Below are 10787 nucleotides of genomic sequence, written 5' to 3' on the forward strand. Positions count from 1 at the left end.
CCCCCCTACCCACAGGTGCCCATTTAACCCCCTATTCCCCACATGTGCCCATTACCCCCCTATTCCCCACATGTGCCCATTACCCCCTTATTCCACACATGTGCCCATTACCCCCCTACCCCACATGTGCCCATTACCCCCTTATTCCCCACATGTGCCCATTACCCCCTTATTCCCCACATGAGCCCATTACCCCCCTACCCCACATGTGCCCATTACTTTCCCGTATCCGTTCTGGCGGTTTTCGCATCAAACTGTGCTTCCCGGTAGCGCTGCACGGGGATTGGAGAACACAAAGAGCTCCCGCCCCCAACCCAACCAATCCCTATTCGGCTTTACAGAGAATTAGGGGTATATTTATCATGCTGTGTATAAAGTGAAGTAAAATATTACCGCCGATGTTCCTCATAGCAGCCAATCAGGTGCTTTGGTTTCTAACTGTTGAAATCTTGTTGCTGATTGGTTGCCGTGGGCAAATGCTTCACTGCACTTTTTACACAGCATGATAAATACCCCCCTAGAGTTGTGTGAGCAGAGGAGCTACAGGGATCTGTGTGGGGAGATACCCCGCCTCCCGCCTCCGTACCGAGTGCAGCCAATGTGGGCCGGTCTGTAGCCGGGGGGGGGCTGGGACTCAGCCATACTCACCCTGGACTTTGCCCCTAGGCACGTCACACAGGGCAGTACGGAGGGTGCCGTTACTCAGGGACGGTTGGGGACTTTGCTTGGGCCCCGCTGGGATGGCTCCTTTACCCCTGGGGCCGGTCTATCTCTTGGCAGCCCTGAATGTCTCCTGTTTGTTCATGCAGTTCACTGTTACCCCGGTGAGTGCGCTACTCCCGCCGCAATCTGCTATGGGCCCCGCCCACATTGCAATCTCAGTGTTGTCTTATTAGAGCCCTGACAGCCAATCAGTGGTGGAACTTTGCCCCCCCCCCCCCGGCACAATAGCAGGTCTCCTGCAAAGCTGGAAAATTTGAGGTGACGATTTTGATTGTAAGCTCACTGGGGCAGGGGCTGATGGGAATGGGATAGGGACCTTAGATTGTAAGCTCACTGGGGCAGGGGCTGATGAAATGGGATAGGGACCTTAGATTGTAAGCTCACTGGGGCAGGGACTGATGGGAATGGGATAGGGACCTTAGATTGTAAGCTCACTGGGGCAGGACTGATGGGAATGGGATAGGGACCTTAGATTGTAAGCTCACTGGGCAGGGCTGATGGGAATGGGATAGGGACCTTAGATTGTAAGCTCACTGGGGCAGGGGCTGATGGAATGGGATAGGGACCTTAGATTGTAAGCTCACTGGGCAGGGGCTGATGGTAATGGGATAGGGACATTAGAGTGTAAGCTCACTGGGGCAGGGGCTGATGGGAATGGGATAGGGACATTAGAGTGTAAGCTCACTGGGGCAGGGGCTGATGGGAATGGGATAGGGATCTTAGATTGTAAGCTCACTGGGGCAGGGGCTAGGGAATGGGATAGGGACCTTAGATTGTAAGCTCACTGGGCAGGGGCTGATGGTAATGGGATAGGGACATTAGAGTGTAAGCTCACTGGGGCAGGGCTGATGGTAATGGGATAGGGACATTAGAGTGTAAGCTCACTGGGGGGGGCCTGATGGGAAGGGATAGGGACATTAGAGTGTAAGCTCACTGGGCAGGGGCTGATGAAAGGATAGGGACCTTAGATTGTAAGCTCACTGGGGCAGGGACTGATGGAATGGGATAGGGACCTTAGATTGTAAGCTCACTGGGGCAGGGACTGATGGAAATGTGATAGGGACCTTAGATTGTAAGCTCACTGGGGCAGGGACTGATGGGAATGGGATAGGGACCTTAGATTGTAAGCTCACTGGGGCAGGGGCTGATGGAATGGGATAGGGACCTTAGATTGTAAGCTCACTGGGGCAAGGGCTGATGGAAAAGGATAGGGACCTTAGATTGTAAGCTCACTGGGGCAGGGACTGATGGAATGGGATAGGGACCTTAGATTGTAAGCTCACTGGGGCAGGGACTGATGGAAATGTGATAGGGACCTTAGATTGTAAGCTCACTGGGGCAGGGACTGATGGGAATGGGATAGGGACCTTAGATTGTAAGCTCACTGGCGCAGGGGCTGATGGGAATGGGATAGGGACCTTAGATTGTAAGCTCACTGGGCAGGGACTGATGGGAATGGGATAGGGACCTTAGATTGTAAGCTCACTGGGGCAGGGGCTGATGGGAAATGGATAGGGACCTTAGATTGTAAGCTCCACTGGGGCAGGGGCTGATGGGAATATGATAGGGATCTTAGATTGTAAGCTCACTGGGGCAGGGGCTGATGGGAATGGGATAGGGACCTTAGATTGTAAGCTCACTGGGGCAGGGCTGATGGGAATGGGATAGGGACCTTAGATTGTAAGCTCACGGGGCAGGGGCTGATGGTAATGGGATAGGGACCTTAGATTGTAAGCTCACTGGGGCAGGGGCTGATGGGAATAGGATAGGGACCTTAGATTGTAAGCTCACTGGGCAGGGGCTGATGGGAATGGGATAGGACCTTAGACTTTAAGCTCACTGGGGCAGGGCTGATGGGAATGGGATAGGGACCTTAGATTGTAAGCTCACTGGCTAGGGCCTGATGGGAATGGGATAGGGACCTTAGATTGTAAGCTCACTGGGGCAGGAGCTGATGGGAATGGGATGGGACGCTTAGACTGTAAGCTCACTGGGGCCTAGGGCTGATGGGAATATGATAGGGACCTTAGATTGTAAGCTCATCTGGCAGGGGCTGATGGGAATGGGATAGGGACCTTAGATTGTAAGCTCACTGGGGCAGGGCTGGTGGAAATGGGATAGGGATCTTAGATTGTAAGCTCACTGGGGCAGGGACTGATGGGAATGGGATAGGGACCTTAGATTGTAAGCTCACTGGGGCAGGGGCTGATGGGAATGGGATAGGGACCTTAGATTGTAAGCTCACTGGCAGGGGCTGATGGAAGGAATTAGGGACCTTAGATTGTAAGCTCACTGGGGCAGGGGCTGATGGGAATGGGATAGGGACCTTAGATTGTAAGCTCACTGGGGCAGGGACTGATGGGAATGGGATAGGGACCTTAGATTGTAAGCTCACTGGGGCAGGGACTGATGGGAATGGGATAGGGACCTTAGATTGTAAGCTCACTGGGGCAGGGGCTGATGGGAATGGGATAGGGACCTTAGATTGTAAGCTCACTGGGGCAGGGGCTGATGGGAATGGGATAGGGACCTTAGATTGTAAGCTCACTGGGGCAGGGGCTGATGGTAATGGATAGGGACATTAGAGTGTAAGCTCACTGGGCAGTGGCTGATGGGAATGGGATAGGGAACTTAGAGTGTAAGCTCACTGGGGCAGGGGCTGATGGGAATGGGATAGGGACATTAGAGTGTAAGCTCACTGGGGCAGGGGCTGATGGAAAAGGGATAGGGACCTTAGATTGTAAGCTCACTGGTGCAGGGACTGATGGGAAATGGATAGGGACCTTAGATTGTATAGCTCACTGGGGCAGGGACTGATGGAAATGTGATAGGGACCTTAGATTGTAAGCTCACTGGGGCAGGGACTGATGGGATTGGGATAGGCTTAGATTGTAAGCTCACTGGGGCAGGGCTGATGGGAATGGGATAGGGACCTTAGATTGTAAGCTCACTGGGGCAGGGGCTGATGGAAAAGGGATAGGGACCTTAGATTGTAAGCTCACTGGGCAGGGACTGATGGGAATGGGATAGGGACCTTAGATTGTAAGCTCACTGGGGCAGGGACTGATGGAAATGTGATAGGGACCTTAGATTTGTAAGCTCACTGGGGCAGGGACTGATGGGAATGGGATAGGGACCTTAGATTGTAAGCTCACTGGGCAGGGGCTGATGGGAATGGGATAGGGACCTTAGATTGTAAGCTCACTGGGGCAGGGACTGATGGGAATGGGATAGGGACCTTAGATTGTAAGCTCACTGGGCAGGGGCTGATGGGAATGGGATAGGGACCTTAGATTGTAAGCTCCACTGGGGCAGGGGCTGATGGGAATATGATAGGGATCTTAGATTGTAAGCTCACTGGGGCAGGGGCTGATGGGAATGGGATAGGGACCTTAGATTGTAAGCTCACTGGGGCAGGGGCTGATGGGATGGGATAGGACCTTAGATTGTAAGCTCACTGGGGCAGGGGCTGATGGTAATGGGATAGGGACCTTAGATTGTAAGCTCACTGGGGCAGGGGCTGATGGAAATTAGGAAAGGGACCTTAGATTGTAAGCTCACTGGGGCAGGGGCTGATGGGAATGGGATAGGGACCTTAGACTTTAAGCTCACTGGGGCAGGGGCTGATGGGAATGGGATAGGGACCTTAGATTGTAAGCTCACTGGGCAGGGGCTGATGGAATGGGATAGGGACCTTAGATTGTAAGCTCACTGGGGCAGGAGCTGATGGGAATGGATGGGGACCTTAGACTGTAAGCTCACTGGGGCAGGGGCTGATGGGAATATGATAGGGACCTTAGATTGTAAGCTCACTGGGGCAGGGGCTGATGGGAATGGATAGGGATCTTAGATTGTAAGCTCACTGGGGCAGGGACTGATGGGAATGGGATAGGGACCTTAGATTGTAAGCTCACTGGGGCAGGGGCTGATGGGAAGGGATAGGGACCTTAGATTGTAAGCTCATCTGGGCAGGGGCTGATGGGAATGGGATAGGGACCTTAGATTGTAAGCTCACTGGGGCAGGGGCTGATGGGAATGGGATAGGGACCTTAGATTGTAAGCTCACTGGGGCAGGGGCTGATGGTAATGGGATAGGGACCTTAGATTGTATGCTCACTGGGGCAGGGGGGTTAGTGGGGGGTTAGTGTGTGGGGGTAGTGTGTGGGGTTAGTGTGTGGGGTTAATTGTGTGGGGGTTAGTGTGTGGGGGGTTATGTGTGGGGGTTAGTGTGTAGGGGGTTAGTGTGTAGGGTTAGTGTGTGGGGGTTATGTGTGTGGGGGGTTAGTGTGGGGGTTTAGTGTGTGGGGGTTAGTGTGGTGTGTGTGGGGGTTAGTGTGTGGGGGGTTAGTGTGGGGGTTTAGTGTGTGGGGGGTTAGTGTGTGGGGGTTAGTGTGTGGGGTAGTGTGTGGGGGTTAGTGGTGGGGGGTTAGTGTGTGGGGGTTAGTGTGGGGGGTTAGTGGTGTGGGGTGTTAGTGTGTGGGGGGTTAGTGTGTGGGGGTTAGTGTGGGGGGTTAGTGTGTGGGGGTAGTGTGTGGGGTTAGTGTGTGGGGGTTAGTGTGTGGGGGAGTGTTGTGGGTGTGGTGGGGGGTTAGTGTGTGGGGGTTAGTGTGGGGTTAGTGTGTGGGCGGTAGTGTGTGGGGGTTAGTGTGGGGTTAGTGTGGGGGGTTAGTGTGTGGGGGTTATTGTGGGTGTTATGTGGGGGTTAGTGTGTGGGGTGTGTGTGGGGTTAGTGTGTGGGGGGTTAGTGTGTGGGGTTAGTGTGGGGGGTAGTGTGTGGGGGTTAGTGTGTGGGGGTTAGTGTGGGGGGTTAGTGTGTGGGGGTTAGTGTGTGGGGGTTTAGTGTGTGGGGTAGTGTTGGGTTAGTGTGTGGGGGGTTAGTGTTGGGGGGTTAGTGTGGGGTTATGTGTGGGGGGTAGTGTTGGGGTTAGTGTGTGTGGGTTAGTGTGTGGGGGTTAGTGTGGGGGGTTAGTGGGGGGTTATGTTGGGGGGTTAGTGTGTGGGGGGTTAGTGTGTGGGGGTTAGTGTGTGGGTTAGTGTGTGGGGGTTAGTGTGTGGGGGGTAGTGTTGGGGGTTAGTGTGGGGGGTTAGTGTGGGGTTAAGTGTGTGGGGGTTAGTTTGTGTGAGGGTTAGTGTGTGGGGTGTTAGTGTGTGGGGGTTAGTGTGTGGGGGTTAGTGTGTGGGTTAGTGTGTGGGGTTAAGTGTGGGGGGGTTAAGTGTTGGGGTTAGTGTGTGGCGGGGTTAGTGTGTGGGTTAGTGTGTGGGGTTAGTGTGGGGGGGTTAGTGTGTGGGTTAGTGTGTGGGGGTTAGTGTGTGGGGGGTTGTGTGGGGGATGTATGTTGGGGGGTAGTGTGTGGGGGTTAGTGTGGGGGGTTGGTGGGGGGTAGTGTGGGGGGTTAGTGTGGGGGTTGTGGTGTGGGGGGTTAGTGTGTGGGGGTTAGTGTGTGGGGGTTAAGTGTTGGGTTAGTGTGTGTGGGGTTAGTGTGTGGGTGTGGTGGGGGGGTTAGTGTGTGGGGGTTAGTGTGTGGGGGTTTAGTGTGTGGGTTGTGTGGGTTAGTGTAGTGGGGGTTTAGTGTGTGGGGGGTTAGTGTGTGGGGTTAGTGTTGGGGGTTAGTGTGTGGGGGGTTAGGTGTGTGTGGGGGTAGTGTGTGTGGGGGTTAGTGTGTGGGGGTTAGTGTGTGGGGGTTAGTGGTGGGGGGGTTAGTGTGTGGGGGTTAGTGTGTGGGGTTAGTGTGTGGGGGTTAGTGTGTGGGGGTTAGTGTTGGGGGGTTAGTTGTGTGGGGGTTAGTGTGTGGGGGTTAGTGTGTGGGGGTTAGTGTGTGGGGGTTATTGTGTGGGGGTTAGTGTGTGGGGGGTTAGTGTGTGGGGGTTAGTGTGTGGGGGTTAGTGTGTGGGGGGTTAGTGTGTGGGGGGTTAGTGTGTGGGGGGTTTAGTATGCAGAAGGGTTAGGGTTATTGTGCACTTACAGTAGGTTTATAGTTGGTGGCAGTTAGGCCAGGGGTTAATAAGTGATTAGAATGAGTTAATTTGTGGTTTTAGAGACATCATTGTTTTTACCATTTTAGTATCTCGCAAAGAGTCTTGGCTTGGACGCGGTTGGGTTCGGTTACCTGCAAACTGTTTTCGGGATTCTGCAGCTTGTCGGAGGCCCAGTTTTTGGCAGGTACAGTTATTATTTTATTAGACCACTTCAATCCCCAACCAGCATGCAATGGGTTGAGGTTATTGTGGGTTCAATGCCCATCCTACTCTTGCACATAGTTACATTATATAACTGCCACCACTGTTGCCTGTGTGCCATAGTCTGCCTGCCCTACCCTGCCTGTGTGTGCCATACTCTGCCTGCCCTATGCTGCCTGTGTGTGCCATACTCTGCCTGCCCTATGCTGCCTGTGTGTGCCATACTCTGCCTGCCCTACCCTGCCTATGTGTGCCATACTCTGCCTGCCCTATGCTGCCTGTGTGTGCCATACTCTGCCTGCCCTACCCTGCCTGTGTGTGCCATACTCTGCTTTCCCTACCCTGCCTGCGTGTGCCATACTCTGCCTGCCCTACCCTGCCTGTGTGTGCCATACTCTGCCTGCCCTACCCTGCCTGTGTGTGCCATACTCTGCCTGCCCTATGCTGCCTGTGGTGTGCCATACTCTGCCTGCCTATGCTGCCTGTGTGGGCCATACTCTGCCTGCCCTACCCTGCCTATGTGTGCCATACTCTGCCTGCCCTATGCTGCCTGTGTGTGCCATACTCTGCCTCCCTACCCTGCCTGTGTGTGCCATACTCTGCCGTGCCCTACCCTGCCTATGTGTGCCATACTCTGCCTGCCCTATGCTGCCTGTGTGTTGCCATACTCTGCTCTTCCCTACCCTGCCTGTGTGTGCCATACTCTGCCTGCCCTATGCTGCCTGTGTGTGCCATACTCTGCCTGCCCTATGCTGCCTGTGTGGCCATACCCTGCCTTCCCTACCCTGCCTGTGTGTGCCATACTCTGCCTGCCCTATGCTGCCTGTATGTTCCATACCTTGCAAACCCTATGCTGCCTGTATGTTCCATACTCTGCCTACCCTATGCTGCCTGTGTGTGCCATGCTCTGTTTGCCCTATGCTGCCTGTGGGAGGTAAACCTGGTAAGGGTTTGTTCTGGGAGTTTGTTAGCAGTTGGCAATATCCATTAAATGGTCCCTAAGTTGTGTAATTATGAGGTTGGGGGTTCTGTGCTACCCACAGGGGAGGAGCCATATGGATTTAAGGGTGTGTCTTAATAGGACATAATATAATTCTTTCACATATGAATGATGGTTGATATCCCTGCAGAGAGGACCAAGCATTTGGGTTGTTGCTGTGCTACCACCATTAATGTGGGTATGGTCTTAAAAGCTCTTGTGATAACATGGGTGTGGTTTGAAGTGGGTGCGGTTTAAAAGGGGGAGTGGTCAAAACTGGCTTCCATTAGCGGCCCTCCACTTTGTATGCTAGAGAAATTCCGGCCCTCGGCACAACAGAAGTTGGACAGCTCTGATATACAGTATTTTGTGATTACTGCCCAGCAACCACTGAGCAAAGTGTTAGGGTTAGAGTGTGTTCCCCAGGCAGGGATTAGGCAATAGTGACTGGAGCTCACTTCCTTATGGGTAACTAAGAATCATTATGGGAACAGGAGACATTTTCTACAAACATATATTGCGGCTGCTTATCAGTTCCATGGGCCCCCCCTATAGTTCCATGGGGCCCCCCTACAGTTCCATGGGGCCCCCCTATAGTTCCAGGGCCCTGCCCTATAGTTCCATGGCCCCCCCTATAGTTCCATGGGGCCCCCCTATAGTTCCAGGGCCCTGCCCTATAGTTCCATGGCCCCCCCTATAGTTCCATGGGGCCCCCCTATAGTTCCATGGCCCCCCCTTTAGTTCCATGGCCCTCCCCTATAGTTCCATGGCCCCCCCTATAGTTCCATGGGGCCCCCCTATAGTTCCATGGGCCCCCCCTATAGTTCCATGGGGCCCCCCTACAGTTCCATGGGGCCCCCCTATAGTTCCAGGGCCCTCCCCTATAGTTCCATGGCCCCCCCTATAGTTCCATGGGGCCCCCCTACAGTTCCATGGCCCCCCTGATAGTTCCATCATGGGGCCTCCCTATAGTTCCATGGGCCCCCCCTATAGTTCCATGGGGCCCCCCTACAGTTCCATGGGCCCCCCCTATAGTTCCATGGCCCCCCCTATAGTTCCATGGGGCCCCCCTACAGTTCCATGGGGCCCCCCTATAGTTCCAGGGCCCTCCCCTATAGTTCCATGGCCCCCCCCTATAGTTCCATGGGGCCCCCCTACAGTTCCATGGGCCACCCCTACAGTTCCATGGGCTCCCCTATAGTTCCATGGGCCCCCTATAGTTCCATTGGGCCCCCCTACAGTTCCATGGGCCCCCCCATAGTTCCATGGCCCCGTCCCTATAGTTCCATGGTGGCCCCCCTACAGTTCCATGGGCCCCCTATTAGTTCCATGGCCCCCCCTATAGTTCCAGGGCCCCCCTACAGTTCCATGGGGCCTCCCTATAGTTCCATGGGGCCCCCCTACAGTTCCATGGGGCCTCCCTATAGTTCCATGGGGCCCCCCTACAGTTCCATGGGGCCTCCCTATAGTTCCATGGGGCCCCCCTACAGTTCCATGGGGCCCCCCTATAGTTCCAGGGCCCTGCCCTATAGTTCCATGGCCCCTCCTATAGTTCCATGGCCCTCCCTATAGTTCCATGGCCCTCCCTATAGTTCCATGGCCCTCCCCTATAGTTCCATGGCCCCCCTATAGTTCCATGGGCCCCCCCTGTAGTTCCATGGGGCCCCCCCTATAGTTTCATGGGGCCCCCCCTATAGTTCCATGGGCCCCCCCCTATAGTTCCATGGCCCTCCCCTATAGTTCCATGGGGCCCCCCTATAGTTCCATGGGGCCCCCCCTATAGTTTCATGGGGCCCCCCCTATAGTTCTCACAGCCATGGGGCCCCTAATAGTTCCACAAACTATAGTTCCATGGCCCCTATAGTTCCATGTGGGCCCCTATAGTTCCATGGGGCCCCCCCTATAGTACCATGGGGCCCCCCTATAGTTCCATGGGGCCCCCCTATAGTTCCATGGGGCCCCCCCTATAGTTTCATGGCCTCCCCTATAGTTCCATGGGGCCCCCCTATAGTTCCATGGGGCTCCCCCTATAGTTCCATGGGGCCCCCCTAAGTTCCATGGGGCCCCCCTATAGTTCCAGGGCCCTCGGCTTTGCAGGATCTGTTTGCCCTATGGTTACCCCCCGTGCTTTTCAGTGAAATGATTGGTGAGTTTGTATCATAGTAGCTGTGGATGAACAAACTGCATCTAACAAGTTCAACCTTTCTTTCCTAGCAAACGTGCTGGTTGATCATTGGTACAGTGCGCACAAAGAGCCAAACATGTTAGTACTGCGGGCTTGTGTTTATATACAGTAAATACATTGGGTCCCAGAGTTACTGCTGTAACAGTTGTATTCATCATTGGCCTTAATGCCTAACTGGCGCCTTAATGCCTAACTGGCGCCTTAATGCCTAACTGGCGCCTTAATGCCTAACTGGCGCTATTCATTAGAACAAACCGCCTTTTCTGTACCGTCTTTTTATTTAATAAGGTTTCCAGATTCCAAGATGTTGTGGGACTTGCTATATCTCCATGGGGTGCACATTAATATGAAATGTTTTCCCTTCAAGGTTTTCGGATCAGTATGGCGCCCGAGCTGCTCTCATCCTCTCCTGTTTGTCCGGCTCATTGCATTTTCTCATCCTCGCCTTCGCAAGCAACATCCCCACCCTGTTCCTATCCCGCCTTCCATTTGTCTTTATGCACACTCTGCCAGGTAAGCGGGGGCCTCTCCTTATTTGCTAATGTAGGGGCAGCGGCGTTGTTCATTATTAAAGAAGAAATAAACTTTTAGTAGGAGGTACGAAGTGTACATTTTGATTTTTGTCAATAGAAAGTGGAATTAATGGTTTAGGCCTAACGCTAACTCTCTGCCATCCAAAGATATGCTGTTTAATCTCCACCCCATGTGCCATTAGCTTATACA

At 53.9% G+C, this 10787-nt stretch overlaps 1 protein-coding gene across 1 annotated transcript in view; it reads left to right on the forward strand.

Moving 5' to 3' along the window:
• Positions 1 to 657: 657 nt before the first annotated feature.
• slc22a18 (solute carrier family 22 member 18) overlaps positions 658 to 10787 on the forward strand; it is a 45208-nt gene continuing 35078 nt past the window's right edge. Inside the window, exons 1-3 of the mRNA XM_031900302.1 lie at positions 658 to 824; positions 6786 to 6883; positions 10432 to 10577. Coding sequence (XP_031756162.1) covers positions 741 to 824; positions 6786 to 6883; positions 10432 to 10577 — 328 coding nt within the window. The 5' untranslated portion in view covers positions 658 to 740. The remainder of the gene's footprint in view (positions 825 to 6785; positions 6884 to 10431; positions 10578 to 10787) is intronic.

Source organism: Xenopus tropicalis, chromosome 4, assembly GCF_000004195.4.
Source record: "Xenopus tropicalis strain Nigerian chromosome 4, UCB_Xtro_10.0, whole genome shotgun sequence".
Taxonomy (NCBI): Eukaryota; Metazoa; Chordata; class Amphibia; order Anura; family Pipidae; genus Xenopus; species Xenopus tropicalis.